This window comes from Vidua chalybeata, chromosome 2 (assembly GCF_026979565.1).
Source record: "Vidua chalybeata isolate OUT-0048 chromosome 2, bVidCha1 merged haplotype, whole genome shotgun sequence".
In the NCBI taxonomy this organism is placed as follows: Eukaryota; Metazoa; Chordata; class Aves; order Passeriformes; family Viduidae; genus Vidua; species Vidua chalybeata.
Window position 1 is genome coordinate 97,568,208 of NC_071531.1, and position 19,353 is coordinate 97,587,560.

Sequence of the window (19,353 nt, forward strand, 5' to 3'; positions counted from 1 at the left end):
AGACAGCTGCACAATCAGATGAGGTGGAAGATGAATTTATCTTAATAAGTATCATCTCCAAGGACAAATTCTGAAGGGATTATTCTGGTGCCCTGTTGTCCTTGTGCCTCTGCTCAAAGTATGTAATAGCTTCATACAGACTTAGGCATGGTCATCAAAAAAAAGATAAATTTAATTCATCTTCAGCTACCTAAAAACTAAATCACTCATTTCAATCTCCCCAAAAATTAGAAAGAAATTTATGCCATTTCATAACAGTTTCTAGAAAAACTAACATGTGTGCATCCAAAGACAGTTCATCTCTCCTTTATTGGCTGCAGAAACTAATGCTTAACTTTATCTAGGAAATGAGTTTTTATATGGATGAAAGAGGTGAGAAGTCTCATCTTGTCAGTGGAAGTCTCCTGTTCATTGCAAGTGGAAGACCCTTCTTCTGTTTCTTGCGCTGTCTTAAGAGCCTTGCAGCCATTAAAGTATGGTTTTTTTCCAGTTCTGAACAAGGAATTTATGTCAAAGGATAAAGTCTTTTGGCTTCCAAAAGGGAGTTCAAGCAGTTCCTAAGATGTCATTTCTTCTCAAAAAAAGGTTTGCCAACTGTAAAATAACCAGATCACAGAAAGTTTTTGTTTTTTACATTAGGTGCCACCACTCTATAAGCAAGATGTTAGACAATCTTTACTCGAGATAATGGTGTGCTATGCTGCAGAAATGTTTGTGCAGCTCTCATGCTGAGAAGTGACAAAAGGTTAAAAACAATCTCTTCTTCTCAGTAGAAGCAGAACTTGCTGCCTTTTTGTTTCACAAAAGAGGTGGCCATACAAGCTCACCTCAGGTGACTTTGCTGGAACTTCTTTCTGTGCCAACAGTGCTGCCCATCCTTCTCAAAATGCAGAATATGCACTCCTGAGGTGCCAAACTTATAACCAAAATCCATACAGCTTACAAAAATTTCACATAGAATAAAAAGGGCAGTTCCATTTTCTTATCTCCATTTACACCTGAAAGTACTTCCCTGAACTGTAAAAAAAAAAACATTTAAGATTATGTGTCACCCTCATGACTATCAGCTCACAGCCCTTACCAGGAATCCTTTCTTTTTAGCCAAAGTGAAGGTACAGAATAATTGTCAAGGTTTTTTTGGTATGGTTGGATGGTTTTTTGTTTGGCCCTGCACCCAGCATACACAAGCGTGCTGGGCACTACAGAAGTGCTAATGTGGAGCAGCTGACTAATTCTCAAATATTTCAAGCTACTCAAGCAAATTGCCTGTACTTTCCCTTTGAGGAAATTAAAATAAGGGTACTAAGGTCACCTTGCTACAGTAAGTTCTCTTATTTTGTGGTCAATGTGCCCTGCTTATGTATTCCTATGCTAAACTAATCATCATGACTGGGCCCAGGAAAGAAAATTTATCCTTTCCTCAAGAGGGTGGTTGTAACCCATGTTCCAAGTACCTGGGGGTGTTCTCTACACCCCAGTATTTCTGGGATTTGAAAACAGGGCTCTCCTTGGTCATCCATTCCGAGCTCCACCACTTCTTTCAGCACATTACAGTTGTGGCTACTCTTACAAGTAAGTCATAGGTTTGCTACAGATGAAAACATTTCATCCTTTGTACAAATTTGTCGAGTGTGTTTTTTCCCTACCACACAAGTGCTTGCAGCTTACAGAAGACTAAATCAAGCCACACAGACAAGCACTTCCCCCTTCCTATATATTTGTATCCAGAAGGCTGGGAAAAGAAAAACCCAGCTTAGCAATAAATAGAATCTGCCTTAGATGTGGCAATATAACCCTATAAATATCCAAAGTCACGTGTAGGTTTATCACCTGCATATCTCATTTACCTTTTTTAGCTTCGGAATGGAAAATATTTGACCCCATTTACTCTGAAGCAGCCTCTGACTCTTCAAAACAAAATGCCCCCAAGATGAAGGGCACATCTCCTACCATGCCAGAGTATTTAAATACCTTATTTACAGTTGCCTTCACATTCCTAAAAGGCCTGGTGAAAACAAAAGTGCCTAGTAGGACCAGCAAATTTCAACTATTTCAGAGTGGGAAGGAGAGAATTTCAGAGGTGCAGAGAATTCTCTGGAATCTGTCCCATCTCCTAGATACAAAAGGAAAAATCTCCTACAGGCATACAAAACTCTGCTACTAGGCATTAATAGCTTTATAGGTCAAAACCTTCACATCTTTGATGGCGCTTACAGACAACAGCTACAAAGGTCACATCCCCTTTCCCAAACACCATACTGGCTTTAGTGCAGACAGCTGCTCTATCACCCTGAAAACACTCATTCAGTTATAAGGCCCATAAGACAGAGATAACAACAGAAAAATCTGAAGTGATGGTAAACTGATCTTAAACTGGAAGAGGAATCTATTGATGAGGCATATGTGAAAAATACCTCTGAACCATGACTCTTCCACTCTTCCAAAGGGATGTAGCTTTTTATTCATCATCCCACAAGAAAAATCCAATTAATAAGGCAAACTGCTACCCTCTATCATAGATCTAACAGACACACTCCTCTTTTAATAGCCTACTTCCTTTCCACACATCTCTATCTCAGATGTTAATGAACCAAATCTCTCAGCAACCTCGCTGCCAATTAAAAGCAACTCCTCTAAAGGGAGAGGAAAACAAAATCTGAACTCTGAAGTTTGGAAAAACAAATAGACATGGAGCAGAAATCCATCTTATGCCTCAAAGAAGATGATTTTTCCTCCTCTTAATTGCTGCTTTCAGAAAAACTTTGGTATCATGTACTTAACAAGTCACTTAAATTTAATAAAACAACAGCTGTTTCTGTGTTATTTTTTAAAATATATGCAAATTAAGACAGTTTGTTGACTTGCCCAATAAATACTGTAATCCCCACTCAATCTCTTTGTGGCAGCTGGAATAAAATTTTTAATAATCTAACATTTTCTGTACTACAGATTTAGTTCCACTATCATTAAAAATTCTGTCTCCCAAACACTAGGCAAAAATATTCTCACCACATCATCACACACATACTTCTCAAAAAGGAAGCATTTCAACTAGAAATCTTTGGATGTACTTACTGAGATTGTACCATTGTCTAGACCTATGGACAGCCTTCTGGTTTCCGGGTTAAAAGACATGCATGAACATGGAGCTGAAAAAAATGAACATGTTGATGAAGTTAACAAAACTGTGATTCTCATTTTCTTGAAGTTCTGGAAAGCCTAAAATTAGCTAACATGCTTTATGATGCTGTGCAGCATTTTGAGCTTACCAATAGACAAGCATTAAAATAAATGTGCTCTTGCAATTCATTCAACCCTATCCTATTAGGACATGGAAAAATAGCTATTTCTTGCTCCAGTTTCTTAATTTTTTTCTTACTAGTTATCTGTAAACAAGCCTTTCATATAAGAGCAATGGTGCTGCTTTGATATAAGAGGCACCTGACATTTCAGTATAAGTCAGAGATTACTTAGCTGAATAATTTAGTTTCTTACATTTGCCTGAACTGTGCTGACAATAAAACAAAACACTACATTATGTCAGAGGCTTGCATCCTATATCTGCAGTAAGAAAATTTCCCAGTAGGAATCAACATATCAAGTAATATTAAGGACTGAGTTCAACTGTCTCCTACTCCAATTCCATCACAGACAGCACTATGACAGTATCACATACTATGGTCAAAATAAAAGTTTTTATCTGGAACTAGCCATTGCTTGATTACATTGATATTACTCTAAGAAATACCAGGATTTATCCTGAAATTGCACACAAGATGGTCACAGTATGCTCCCTCAAGGATTTGGCAGGATTTGTATCCATGATAAAAAACCAGGTTTCCTCACAAGAATTCAAGAGCTGTGCTTGGTTTAATTGAAAAATTGTGAAGTTACATTCAGAAAGCAGGAATTGCTTTTACTGCCCAACACAGCAGCATGCAGCTGGGAATCCTGCTGTCCCTACAGAAACCTTCAGGAATTATTTTTCAGGAGCAATTCCCAACTGCAGTTAGAATAACAGTAAGTGTTATAAAGCTTTCTAAACCATATTCTTATGATAAATATAGAGTACAGTCAGATGCACTTTTAGTTCTACTTTTCTCCCCCTCCTTGGTTTCCACTGTCCGTTGTGATTGCTTGCATATTTGTGTTACTAACAAGCTTGGAGTCCCCTCTTTTGCAGTACTGTATTCCAGTATCTTCTCAATTTGTGAAATGTCTCTTTTAGGACTAAACAGGCCATAGCTTAGCAAATCTTCCTTGATAGTTTAATTGGCAGCAAAGCTATACGAAGAAGAGTCAATGTTGACTGTCTAATAAAATTTGTTCCACCTTCAGTATTGACTCTCTCTTGAAATGTTTCCTGAAGGATAGGTAACCATCAACAGAAAGCCCATCAGATTCACCTCTAGGCAGGCACCTCAGTTTATTTTTTTCCTGGAAGGGTTGAATGAATTGAATCAAAGAAAAGGCTTCAGTTCAAGGAAACTGACAGAAAGAAATCAATTAAATCAAGCCTAGTAACAGTGACAAAATTGCTCCTTCCTGTACCTCTCCCTTAGAAAAGACAAACTGGAATCATCCCTTCCAAAGGTGGTGCATTACTATATATTGAGGCTTCTATGCCTGTAGCAGAATAAGAGTTGTAGAAAAAAAATGGACAGCAAACTCTCCAATTCTAAGCACAATAAACATCAAATAAGTTTAAAGGCGCTAATGCCAGAACAGGCATATGACACAGCAGCTTTTAAGTGCTGGACACTGTGCATACATTGAAAGAGCTACCAGTATCTCTGAATGCAATGAGCAGCTCACAGAGAAGTTGTCTAAGGTAAAATAATTATTTAAAGTATGCTTTTCCCAAACACTTCAGGAGCAAATGATGCAAGCAATTGCTTGACACAATTACAAAAGAAGTAACTTCTGAATTCCAGACCTGTGTGTACACAGTCATAGCGGTGTAAAGATATTTATTTTGCTATAATCATTTTCCCAAGGGAACTCTTCAGTAACATGTGCACTTAGAAAAATCATTATGTCAGCACTAAAATTATGTCCATACCAGCTACACTGATATAGTCAGTCGTGCCACTTGTAACAAGACTGCAGCAGCTTACTCTAGTAAAATTAAGACAATATACAGGTACTTTAGCACTTAGGCACATTAAAAAGAGGGGAAGAAAAGAAAAGGAAAAAATAAAACAAAAACCTGAAACCTGAAGCTTCTAAAATATTTAAGACTCTTTAAAAAACATACCCAGGAAAAATAACAGCACTCTGAAGACTCTCTACTTCAGAACCTAGCTATGATTTGGATTTCAGACTGGAAAAAGATTGATCTGAACTACTATGGAAGACAAGCAGGATATTCCTGATGCATAAGTCTGGCTGCAGTCTTTTCTTAAATACAGGGCAAATACACACTGATTTTTTGCCTTTAGAAAATGAAATATGGAGGAAAACCCCAATTATATATTTCATGCTCTCAAAAGTGTATCACCTTTATTAGAGGCTGACAGAATCAGAAGAGAAATACAGACTTTTTCCCTGCAATTTCTGGGACAGCCCCTCTGAAGTGCCTAAACATGGCAACAGTTTAGGACCAAAGGAGCATGTTTTGCATTGCAGTGTTTTACCCTCCTGTTCAAAGCAAAGTGTTAGTTACAAAAACCATCGTAAGACAAGCACTGTATTATCTTCCTCAAAGACTGGATACTCCATTGTTCACCAGTACAATAAATCCTTTATTCCATTCCACATCTGTAATAGGGTTTTTTGGTTGCATTTAGGTCTTTTTGTGTGTTTTAGTTTTGTTGGTTTTTTATTGGAAAAGTTTACTTGACTCTTGACTACAATTTCTTTACCCTTCACAAATTTGTGTCTGGTAAGCTGTTTTTTTAATCCTGTGCCTAAAGTGACAAATCTAACAATGGTTACACACGTAATCAAGAGTACACATCTAATCAGGGTTACACGTTTACAGAGCTCTGTTGTTAATCAGCTGTTGAGACAATGCTGGTGTGAAGGAAATGTATTAGCAAGGTTTCAGCTAGAGCTCTTTTCTTTCTCATGGTCTGGAGATGATGATCAAAAATATGGTCACTGTGTTGTCCAGAATTTTTTGACCATAGAATCAGGCAGGACATAAAACTTTCCCAATTAGGAGAAACCCTACCTCTAAGCTCAGAAGAGATATATAATCTTGGCCTTTTTTTACCATTAGGTATTTAATGACTTTGACATTCAGAATGCATTGATGACCCTGTCTGGGTGCAGAACTTGACCAAAGCACATCACTGAGTCAACCCAGCTCCTCATCCTTCTCATTTCCCAGAGGACCTAGTCTGCAAACTCAGTCATTAAGGCTACCCAATATCAAATCATAAAATAGATTGGGTCACATGTCACCACAGTCAGTCACAACTCATGTTAATGGGGTATCTATAGGTAAGACTGCCACTCACAGCTTGCTAAGCAGTACAAAGGCATCATTGTGCCTACTACATTTTTACACAAAGAAACTCTCAGCAGTATTGTTCTTTAAACAACAAAAGCCAGTATGAACCTAAAGCAGAACACCATCGAAAAGGTGATCAACACAGAAACAGACAAAACCATCATTTCCAGTCAAGTGCAGACTTGTGCAGATTCTGACTCAGAGCCCTTTCTATGATTTCCAAGCTTAAAGGCATGACTGATTGTAATTGCTTCAGTTGTTAATTATACCTGATGATTCTTGAAATTGTTGAATAACACAATATAATTTCAGTATCACATGCCTCAGAATCCTACCAGCCTATGAAGTAAAGGAGCACTGTCAAGTGTTCAGATTTATGAAGGAGCTTTGAAATAGTCCCTCTTCAGTGGAACTGGATCTATTCCATCACTTCCACTGAAGCTGTTATTACTGGCAATAACACAGCTTTGCTTAGACCAGAGGAGGACCTAATGAGATTCAAAAATGAAAATGTATGCAAAAATACCTCATGGAAAAAGAGAAGTATCAATGCCAAATAGCTAGAAAGGCCATTTCATAACAGTCTGGTTGGGGAAAGCAAACCTCTTAGGGACAGGTCAAGGGAACTCAGGCCACGGAGTTCCAGACAGAGCTCCAGAGACTGCCACACCATTAGCTAGTTCCCAATACTTTCTTGGGCAAAATCTTGAGCAGAAAGTACCTTTGAGAATTGACTTGTTCTTATGAGCTACTCCATCAACAAAGGAAGATAAGGGGTCGTCCTCTCTACCAAATTGTTTTCTTAAAGCAGGCAAATACCATGGCTGCCCTAGAGTCACAAATTGATGATTTTATACTAAAACTTACACCTATTAAATATTTTAGCTATCATGGAGACAGATGTCTCTTCCAAATCTACCTATCTTAGCTTAAAATAATCCTTTCTCCAGACAGTATGAATACCTCCATGAGACCTGATACATGCTCCCCAGTCTGGATTTAAGGTCAGCTTTACAAGCTTTCCAAAGACAGGCTAACCCAGCACATCCAATTGAAGCTGACTGAAGAGCATTAGCATATGCCTGCCTCCGATGACCTACAGAATTATATTCCTGCACTTAGTACAGGGGTTACAGCAAACAGCAAGGGCTATCATTTCTTCAACTCTCTCTCTTGGAAAAATGGACATTGATCTGCAGTTTCTCAAAGCATGAACACTCTCCTTGGGAGAGGAGACATAATAGAGGGATCCATCAGGGAAATTTGGTTTTCCATATTTAATTGCAGAGCTAGAATGATTCTGCTTCTAAACTGGAAGAGCTGCCTTCCCTGTCTAGTATCCTCTCTATCACATTAGCTGCCATGGAATATTAAGTTCTTACCAAATAAAACCATTTGCCATTGCACTCTAATGGACAGAGCACACACAAGGAAGGGCAGAGTGATTTATACCGGAGACTTACAAAGCTTTACAGGCTCCATTAGGGGCAGAATGCAAGACCACATTTTGAGTTCCCACATTTTAAAACCTGTGTTTGCATTAAATGCTCATCCCTTGCTAACATGTCTGTATCATTTTCCTGCTGTAATCTCTGATGCCTCTCAGAAGCATTAGCTTGTAAAGCTTCACTGGTACCAAGAGGAGTGTGCAAGAATAATGTTTGATACAGAGATATAAGCATGCAAATGGTCATAAGCATGAAGCTTCATCAAAACTACTTTGCAAATCCACAGTAGGTATTGAATATCTCCTTATACTTACATGGCATTGCATGGTATATACTGGGCCAGTACTGCCCACTGTCTCTCTTAAGCCAGACACGAACTGTTCTGTAAAAGAAAAAACACAACATACACATGAGGAAGAATTAAACAAATAATCACAACTGAATGAAAGCAAAGTGGTCATGATGAATGTATAAGATGTTCTTCAAAATTCAATTATTTTGCTGAGAGGGAAAGTAAACTTGTGAATTCCTACACCAGCCTGATATATCAGCCTCAGATTAACCCCTGTAAGGTGATGAGGGTAGATGACTCCTTGGTTCCATTCAGTATTCAACAACTTGGCTGAACATATCTCAACAATATTTGGAAACTGCTATGGCTTTTAGTTCTTTGCTTTACAAGGACTTGAACATGACTGTTCATTCACGTGAGAATTTGGGGCACCACAGGTAGCCCAGTAGAACATTCCTGTATCAGCACTTCCAGTCTCTGCAGAAACCTTCCCCCTGCTCTCAAGGCAGGCCTTGGCCCATCTGCTGCCTGTTGTTTCATTGTTCTGCTTCAGGAAAACCTCTAAGAAAAAGAAGGAAGTTCTGAAATTTTCAGCTGCTTATTACTAAGATTATGTCCAATTGTGCCAAAAATGACCTCTTCAGCTTCAGGACCTTTCCCTCTCCTCCTTGCACATAGAGTGCTGTATCAGAAGAAGCCACTGAGAACAAAGAAGCCAAACTTATCCTTCTCTGAAGAGGATGACCAATGTTACAAGCAGCCTTGCAGGTCTCCTCTGCCTCATCAGTTTGGAGTCGATGTCTTTGAATAGAAGCACTTAGAGCCACAGTGCTCCCCACAAACACATCAGCAGTTTCCTCTCTCCTAGAAGAGATGTATCTCAGGATTCCCAATGTATCTCAGGACTACTTTTGCTTTCTCATAATCATATTATACTGTCAGATGCCTGTTACTCAATCCATGCCCTTCAGAGATTTGAGACATTTGTTGCCTGTTTCCACAGCAGAGGATCTGGACTGATGCACCATCTGGGTCATTAAATATTTATTATTTCAGCCCTCATTGTCATTTGCTTCTTTTGGTCCAATCTCTGAGGCCTCCTTATAATTGATGCTCTCTCTTAACTTCAGTTCATCAATTAATTTCATCAAAACATGTCTAGTAACAGTGTCAATAGTTAAAGCAGCATTAGCCTCTTACTTGTTTCTGTATAGCCCACTGTCACCTCACTTACAGCCCCCTGTAACCTCCCTTACTGTTTCTCTAATCCTTATATCTAATGTTAACCAGAAAACTCTCCATATAATACTGTTTTCATGCTTTATTGATTTACATTGAATGTATTAACCTTCTCTAGAAAACAGAGTTATCCAAAGCAGCACCATGTTAGCGTAGCACAATAGATTTTGACCCATCACCGACTTCTATTTAGTCTTTTCCATCAAAATTACTATGCAACAGCAGATGCAGGAGGGATCTTAAAAAACTGTTGTTTCTATAACTTGCACTTGATACTATTAAGGAAAAAGAAACAAGCAAGAATGGCTTTTCCAGTACATGAAACATGGAAGTACAGCTTATGGAAAAGACTGCATGATCATTTCTACTGTTACCTCATTTTATTCAAAAAGAAGACTGCAGCCCTCTTTAGTCAGTACAATTTCAGAGCAATATCATAATATAAGAAATACAAGAAATACATCATAATAGAATATAAATTGATCTAAGGCATTACATACACAACTACAGTCTGAATTGAGATGCCAGGCATAATAAAGCAATTCAAGAACTAGTAATCTATCCTTCAAACTTCCAACTAAAGGCTGTACCACTTTGTCTTCCTGTATTGCTTATGTCCAAAATCAGGTTTCTGCTCATCTTACCCTGCATTCAAACTCCTTTTACAGCAACTAATTCTGAAACCTTGTATATTTGGCACTACACAAGCAGAATAATTCCAGAAATATCTCAAGCACACACTTTGACAGGGTATGTTGCTCTAAAAACTAACACTTCACTGGGTTAACAAGTCCCAAGGTTAGAAAGCTCTCACAAATTACTCAAAACATGTAACATTCATTATAATTATGTCCTGAGTCTAATGGCCTTTCTGTGTTGAACACAGCAGGAGCTCTGAAGCAAAGCCGCCAAAACTTTTTATAAAACACAATTCACCAGCCAATAACAATGCTGACGTATCTTTGATTGTGAGAGGGACAGACAAATCCTTCTGTCATTTCTCCCCACAGCTGACCATAGCTGTTGACCAGAAGCTCTAGATGCACATCAACCATTCTGTTTCCCAAATGGATGAGTTATTACAAATGTGTTTGTCCTTGACAAGTGAGGTCATTGTGGCAATGAATGAGTGTGCACAAAAAAATAATGGGATGAATCACAGGAAGCTGAAATAACTGAATATGAGACTACCCTGAGGAAATGCACCTGTGAGAAACCTGCCTTTCTTGACCATCCCAATCTATGTATTAGAGTGCTACCTGTTTCAAAATCCCCAGCCTTCAACCAACATTGCCTTTCCTCTCCACTCTGAGGCTTCTGCAAATAATAAACTCAGTACAACATCTTACAAATAATTCAGCTTGCTAGGAAAGGACTGTGTAGAAGAACAGATCTTTCAAAAGCTGCAGGAAATAAAAATGAATTTTATGTGCAAAAATGGCAATAATTTGAATGCTTTGTGTTGGTTTTGTCATTGTTTATTAAACAGTACCCACTGCAGAATTACTAATCAATTTGGCAGTCACATCAATTTTAAGACTTTTAGATGAATGATAATGAAGCAAAACATATTTTCTAGTAAAGCTTAAAACAAACAAAGAAAAAAATTGCTGGGGGTTGTGTTAAGAGTGAAGCTACTTTTACTAATATAGGTCTCTTCTATAGGTACACAGTATGCTCATTTCTTAGTGTAGTCAAATATATTTCCATTCAAGGACTAAATCGTGTGACTAAATGAGAATTAAATGAGAAACAAAGCATTCTAAGAATAAAAATACTATAAAAAGATGTCATCTAACTGTAAGGTGTGTGAAAAGGAATATAACCAGCAAGTCAGTTCACGTAACTCTTTAGAGAAATAAGTATCTCTCCAGTAAATTATTTGAAAAAAAGGAAATAAAAAATCTTGCAAACAATTTATTTTAAAATTAAGAATTATTACTATGCAAGTCTTTAAAGCAAACATTTAAAATTATATTTAGCATTATAATGGATTTCCAATATCTATGTATAAGCTCATGTAAAAGCATGAAAATTATTCCTTATGTCAGGAACTGACAATTTAGAATTTTCTTCTCTTAAAGATCACTGAAATAGAAAAAGAATTTTATTGAAAGACAGAAAACCAATCTCAGTTCAGCAATCTTTTCTAGGTAACTTTTTATCAAAGTAGATTTGGGCTAAAGAACAAACCATACCAACTACTCAGTTTGGGAGAAGCCAAATGTTCTTGGAAGAGCATATCCTTTTTCAGCTGAAGTTCCACACGTTTCTGTGTATACTTCTTTACAGAATACTACCTACTACATGTGAAACCCAGAGCTTTTGGAACTTCTAAAGAATGCAAAGAAAAAAAACCAAGTGTGAATGAAAATAAGCTTTTTTAATGGATATCCAGCATGAGGAGTACTTGCTGTTTGCATGCTTACTGGACTTAAACAGCACCCACCTGGGTCAGGATTCATTCTTCAGCTGCTCTAGAGTGATTCAGTCAGCATCACCATGGAAATGAGCTGTCCATTTTGTTGCCAGCAAATTGACTTGGAAAGATTTTTAGAAGCTGTCAAATCGATGGATATTCTTCTAGTCTTTTCATAACAGAGATGATTTATTTTTTAACTGAGACAGGCTACACAGAAATAATTCTCCCATACAAAAGACAGGCTATGTCTTCATATATTAAGGTGATGTGAAAATTGACAAATTTAAAAGAAAAATTGTTTCTCTCTGTTTTGATGAAAGAATGTGCCTCAGGTCCATGTGGCTGTGGATGTACTAGCAGGTCTCAAGCACACTGCCATGCTCTGCAGGTGTGCAGGAGGTGGGCTTCACTTGGGCACCTACCACTCATGAAGTGCTGCCCACGTCAACAGCAGCATGTACACCTCAGTGTGGCAGCTCTGTGCATCACCATCTACAGAAACTTATTCAGTCACTGGTCTTTCATTCTGATAAAAACAATTTGTTCATACAAACCCAGCTTTGTGCATCTAGGTTCCAGTGTGCCCTGTGAAAATATGCTGCCAGGTTGGATGAGAGATTCTTGGCTCTATCCCTACTCTGGCCTGAGCAATCACCTCACTGCTGGAAAACTCAGTGTTGCTTGGAGTGTTGGACGTGAGTTTCTGTGAGTGACTCATAACAGGGCTCCTGTCTTTTCTCCTTTGTGCCTTGCATGAAACACTGGTGTTGCACACAGTACAGACATACTGATGTGCCAAAGCACTGGCCCAAGAAGTTTGCATGTTGCAATACTGGGAAGTCTGTGGTAGGGAGATTCATTACCTCAAGAAACAAGATCCCTATAATACTCAATTTCCTCAGAATATCCAAAAAAACACTAGTTTCACAGTTTGTGTGAGGAAATCTAATATATCCATTTCCCATAACAGATTCTTCCTCTCCTGTTCATTTTTTTTTCCTTTCTCACATCTGTCTTTTTAAAAGTTTCTCTTTCCCGAGATGCACTTCTGCAACATTATCACCTTCATGCCCCAGACACACATCAGAGTATAACAGAACAGAGATAACCCTCAACACATACAATTTACTACATTATTTTATAGGTATTTTTGGGAAATTGTTTTAAATGGCATTTTAATGTATTCCTTATTGTTTGTACCTTGGACCATATACTGCGGGATTATTTTATCTCTTGCTTTTTTTTATCTTTTGTTTTGCTGAGTGACCAAAACCGCTAAGCATCAAATGAAATGCGAAATTACTTTAAAGTTTTTATTTTATTCTTTTATAGTTTTATTCTTCTTTGTAGTGAGGACACAAATTACAGAGGTGCAGAAACTTTAATCTGTCACTTTCTGAAGTCATCAGGCTTATTCAGAGACCCTTTGCACATTATAGCTCCTTGGGAAAGGAGGTTATGTCAACAGTGCAAATGACATGGTTAAAAAGAAACACTTCCTACTGTCCACTGTTCTAACTACAGAACTGATTTAACACAGTTTCAGAACAGTTTTGAAAAAGGAAAAGATATACACTAAACTATTGTGGCAAGTCCTTTAAAACACTCCTCCAACTACTCATTGACAGAAGAAACAAAAAAGATATTAGGATAATATTATATAGCATTGGTGCAATCTGTGAGGTTTCAAGCATACCTAATAGAGTATTCGCACATATTCTTGTCATCAATACACTGAAGACTTCTTCATGTTGAAAAGAAACTCCAGCTATTCCTAAATATCCAATAACAGACAATTCAGAAGTATTCAAAAGACACGTTTCTGTAGAAACTAATATTTGCATTTGTGACAGCAAAAGCTCTACCCAATGTCATGAAACAAATGTGACAATAGTAGCCTTTGAAGTCCAAGTACACTACTGATGGCTTTATCACCTTTAACAGCGACACACTGCCATTAGTAGTAGGATAAGGAAAAGTATTTAACAACTGCATAAATTGAATTATACAGTACTATAAATCCCCCAACGTGTCCAGAGACTTTTTGCAGAGATGGGAAGAGATTTTGACTTCCCTTGCTTAGTGACATGGAACCCTACTGTGAATAAAGGATCTTTCATGCTTAGTGGCAGCTCATGAACCACTGCTAGTGTACTGGAACCATTGATGAGGAGTTCCATCTCTCCAATAGATTTTGAAAGAAAGTGTATGAAAGCAAAAATCAAAACCAGAACTAGTTTCTGGGCCAGCTTGTGTTTCAGGGAAAACAAACAGAAATATAATAGCAGAGTGCCAAAGCCTCAGGCAACCAGAGGACTTTATCTAACAGTCCTTATCCTATGGTCTCCTCAATAAAAAGGAAAAAAAAAAAAAGGAAAAAAAAAAACAAAAAAAACAAACAAACAAAAAAAAAAAACAAACTCAAGACCAAACCCCAGTACTCCCATACCACTCCCAGCAAACCCAGCACCAAAGGCCCAGGAAAGTGCATGACTGCCTCCCACTCAGACTCACCCATACTAATTCCCACGAAGCCTATCTATCACACAACTGTGATGGAGGGTTCTGCATATACCCTGAAATGCTGGGGCACATTCCAGGTTCTACCTTGTTTTCCCTGGTTTTGATGAACAAATGTGTGATTTAGGCTGAACTAGTCAAAGATTAACTCACTGGACTTTTTCTGAGACTGAGACCGTGTGCAGCTATGCAGCCACAGCATAAGAAGGCTATAAAGCTTTATTTTTATTTAGAGAGCACGCAATGGAGGCCATAAGGATGGTGAAGGGCCTTGAAGGGAAGCTGTGTGAGGAATGGCTGAGGTCTGAGACCAAGCACTTGGTCTGTTCAGCCTGGAGGAGACTAAGGGGGAACCCCATAGCAGTTGACAGCTATGGGGAAGTGGAAGGGCAGGTACTGATCTCTTCTCTCAGGTGGCCAGCAATAGAACCTGAGGAAATGACATGAAGTGAGGGAAAGTTTAGGTTGGATATTAGGAAAAAGTTCCTCACTGTAACAAGCTCCCCAGGGAATTGGTCACAGCACCAAGCCTGCTCAAGTTCAAAATGCATTTGGACAAAGCTCTCGGGCATGTTGCGTGATTCTTGGAGTGTCCTGTGCAGGTCCAGGAGTTGGACTTGATGATCCTTGTGGGTCCCTTCCAAGCCAGGATACCCTATGATTTTATGATCACTGTAGATCTGGTCTAGGGTCTTTTATATTACAAAAGGGCAGGTTCCGTTTCTGAAATAAAGTGCAAGAGCTACAAGTTCAGGAAAGGGTGAAATGTGTGGGGAAAAGATTAAAGAGTTCTGAAGGATAGACTGTTTTAGAGAGGTTCTCTCTTAGCACTGATTACAAAAAGGCAGTGCTAGAAGACATAGTATCCTCATGGTAACCTTGGTCTCTAACTCATCATTGTGTTTCCTATAAAATGGAAGTATTTTGAATAATGATAAGATACCCTGTGTCTAATAATTTTGAGTAACTGAGAATAATTTTGAATAATGAGAGATACAGAGTGTCTATCTCTGTAGCATACAGATAATCTATAGATACTCTGTATCTATACTATGCAACAAAGCCATAGAAGCAGTAAGATCCGACTTCAAGAGGAACGTGGGACTGCTCCCAACAGCCAGCACCTTTGACATCCTGCTGTTGTATCCAACACACTGATGCCATTGTCATCAATCCAGAAAAACCCTCATACATAAAGCTCAGAAGCACCAGAGAAACAGGATCACAGCAAGGGAGGTGAACCAAGCAAGGACTTCACACAGTCCTGGATGTGAACAGCACAGGGAGCACCCCAAAACCCACATGGAGGCAGCTGGATCTCAGAGAAGTAGCTCAGCCACCAGCTGTGAGGAAGGAAGGAGTCTCATAAGCATTGAACATTCAAGTGCACTGTCAATCCCACCCAGTGATATTAAAAAAACATTGCACAAAACAGAGTACCAAGCAAGCAGGCAGATGGACTGAAAGGCAGGATTTTTTTCACACAAAGCATACTAAGCAGTCAAAACCATGCTTAATAAGATGCTTCCCCATTTAATTCATGCTGTTGTAACTAAATGCAGATGTACATTGCATAACAGGAAAAATGTCAAAGTTTTATTAGGTTATCTGCAGCTAGAGGATTGCATGGGTTTCTCAGGGTGTTATACCCATCAGCTGTACTTAGACCTCAGAGAAAGTGACACCATTTTATTTAACACAGTTTTGGTTTATATAGAAGGCTTTTTGGGTATTTTGTGGGAAGTGACTAAAAAACAAAAATTCATAGGAGACAATATCAGGGGAAATGAATTTTTATGACCTAAAAAAAAAGAGATAGTGACATGACTAAGCTTTACTACTCAGCTGTGAAACAGTTTCCACCCATTTTTCAGTTTTCTGGACAATAAGCAATGTAGTTCAGTGATTTTTTCCAGTTACCTGAGTACACATGCCTGGGAGCAGTGCAAGCTCTGCTCTTCAGGCATGGACAAAAACCACATTCTGATCAGTTTCCACTTCAGAAACTTCGGTTAAGTAGAGACCCAAAAAAGGAACCATAAGTCACAACCACAGAATAATACTCCCTTACGTTGGGGTTACTAGAACAAGGTTCAGAGAGCCAAGCTGCCGCAGGTCTTCAGCATCTCCACAAAATCAATTCTCATCCTGTGTCATAAGAAGCAGTGTAGTGACTACACCACATTCCAGCTCTAGGGATGCTAAATTTTTCTGCAAATGCAGGTAAATGCAGGGCTGGATTTCCCAGTGAGCATCAACCTACAGCTTCAGAAAGAATTAAACAAGTGTTCCATCACATTGAAACTTTTTTCAAGTCCCTCATTAAAACTGTGCACCAGTCTTCCTTACAGATCTTTGGGGTAACAAAATGATCTTCATCTCTCTCTTACCCACAGACCTCCTTCACCCATACCTCACCAAATGATTTCCCTTCTACAGCAGATGCAGCTTTGGAGCTGCCTGTACTGATCAATTTCTGTTTGCATTCAGGAAGCATAAACACACAACTTTTTGAAGGTAATTGCATTGGATGATTTAATTATTGCAATCCAATTACTTTCACCTCCTTCCCACAGTCAAATGTTTCAGTAATGGAAGTTATTAGAAAGATGCTCATTAGATTAAAATACAGACCTGCTATGCAATAAGTGACTCAGTGGAACCATTCTAAAAATACCTAGTGGATCCAGAATTTGCAAGAAAGAAACTCTCCTACACCCCTCCAAATTGCCCATGTAGCAAAGGTGAAGGACTAGAACCCACCAAGTCACTGTCCTGCTTCCAGCTGCCTGGTTGGAACATCTGTCCAGCAAAACACAACACTGTTTTTTTCTCCAGAACTCCTACTGGCTATCGACTTATTGATAATTTTTAAGTTAGGCATGCTTCACTCTGCATAAAAATGAATGCATTATTCAATTGATAAAAAAGTGGATCTGTGAAGTGAAAGCTGAACATACTAATTTTCAATATACATACCACCAGTATGGCATTTTCTAATAAATTACAGTCACATAAATGTTAATTTACAGGGAAAGATTGATATTTGATCCCAAGCTCTAAATTAAGTCATACCCTTAGGCCTCAACTTATTTTTCATATAAATGTTTGGTTGACTATCCAGTGTAACATCTAATAAATTATGCCTTTACTGAAGAGGAAGTAAGCCACATTTCCATTTGTATAGGATGATGACCTCTCTCAGCATTTTAATTTCTAGACCTAAGTCATCTGCATCATTCATTGAAACACCCTCTATAAGAAGAGATAGGCTTTTGGTTTTTAAGTACTGCTGAACAATTACAGCACTGTTTTTTCAGAGACAACAAACATGTCTACTTGGAATGTATTTGTGTGCTCTGTGCCACACCAAGGTGCCTCTGCCAATGCTCTTCTTGAGGCATCAAGGACTTTCTGCAGAGGAATCACATTTCCAGTTTGTCCAGCTGAACTTGAACAATGGTTCACGTGTGATAAAATGTTCCCTCAGCTTTTCTGCTCATTGCCATTTTCCCCTCCGGGCAGCCCGACTCAAGAGATATTTTCACTGTCCTCAACTCCTACAGACTTTGCTCTTCTAGAGGAGGTAAGAAGCCACTCTGCTGCTCTGACCCAGCAGGACAACTTTGGCTGGGGAGTCTCAGTATTCGGGGAAGGAAACCAGCAAGGTCAACAGAATTAGCACCAGCAAAAAGGGATCAAGAAAGCAGGGCAAAGCTATGCAAACCAAACCCTGTCCTGAAAGGTTTGTACAATAGCTGCAAAGGAACTGTAGCCCTGAAGTGCTTTACCAAGGGCTCTCAGATTTCTTCTTATCGTGTATACTGCAGTGTGTTGTGAGGTGCCAGCAAAGCCCAAATTTCTGACTCTGTAATTTAAAGGTGATCTGGCATTTCAAGGGCTTAAAAGCCAGTCATCTCTGTCACCTCTGCATTCCCATGGGGGTTACATGGGGAGATGGAAATCAACAGAGTTGAACAGAAAGAATCTTCAAACCTGTGTTGTGAGATGAATATTCTATCCTAAACTTTAGGCTTTATTATTTTAAAAATCTCTCTCAAACATGCAGGGCCTCTTTGCATCCAGCTACTTCCTTCATATGGCCTAGTTGCAGCTTTTCCGTTCTTCAGCATTCAACTTCACACTGTAGTAATTTTATTCTATCATGTTTAAAATAGTAAATTTCAATTTTTAAACAGCAAATTTCAGTGAACATCCTCTTGCTCTCCTCCCACGAGACTAGAAGTTCTGTTGTCTCTACCTTCTCCACTGGTTAGTTGCTGTGTATACTCGCATAATTTCTTACATGCCTCCTCTTTAAGGTAATCAATCTTTCCAGTCCCTTGGAAAAGCTGTTCTTATGTTCTGTTCCCCTTACCTGCTTTCCAATCCCTTTAATGAGACAATATCCTATCTGAACTGTCATCTTCTGTACTAAATGCAGCAATCCAGAAACAGACAAACCTGCTAAATTATAAGAGCATTATCATTATTTTCTTTTCTTTATGCATCTTCTTCCTGTACATACCCTAGCAGTGTTTATTTGCAGCAGGATTTAGAAACTTATAGACTATGGATGAAAGAGAAAAAAAAAATACTTATCAATATTAGATTTTCTTTGCAATACACTGCTATCCACTTCAGATCCTGCAATTCAGATCTCTCCAGACCCAATCAGCTTATCTGCTAATTTGGGTTAGACAACTAGTCCAGACTGTTAGAGAAGGGAACAGAGGATTTGTCAGCCACAGCTCTCAAGGGCAATCCCAGAACCACATGTTTCTGGCAAGAGAGGTGGAAAGAAAATTATAACGGAGAGCAATAGATGGACTATCAAATACCAAGAAAATCCTTGACCCCTTACATCAAACTTTCTCCTTGTGAAAACAGGACAGGAAAGCCATGTCTATTGCAGCAGCATAGGGAAGACACAAGACCATCTCTTCTCAGGTACAAAAAATACATTCTTCAAATT

At 38.7% G+C, this 19,353-nt stretch overlaps 1 protein-coding gene across 1 annotated transcript in view; it reads right to left on the minus strand.

Annotated features, from left to right (window-relative positions):
• WDFY2 (WD repeat and FYVE domain containing 2) overlaps positions 1-19,353 on the minus strand; it is a 60,520-nt gene that overhangs the window by 21,753 nt on the left and 19,414 nt on the right. The window contains exons 2-3 of the mRNA XM_053936338.1: positions 8,220-8,287; positions 3,076-3,149 (exon numbers count right to left, since the gene is read on the minus strand). Of these exons, the coding sequence (XP_053792313.1) occupies positions 3,076-3,149; positions 8,220-8,287 (142 nt within the window). The remainder of the gene's footprint in view (positions 1-3,075; positions 3,150-8,219; positions 8,288-19,353) is intronic.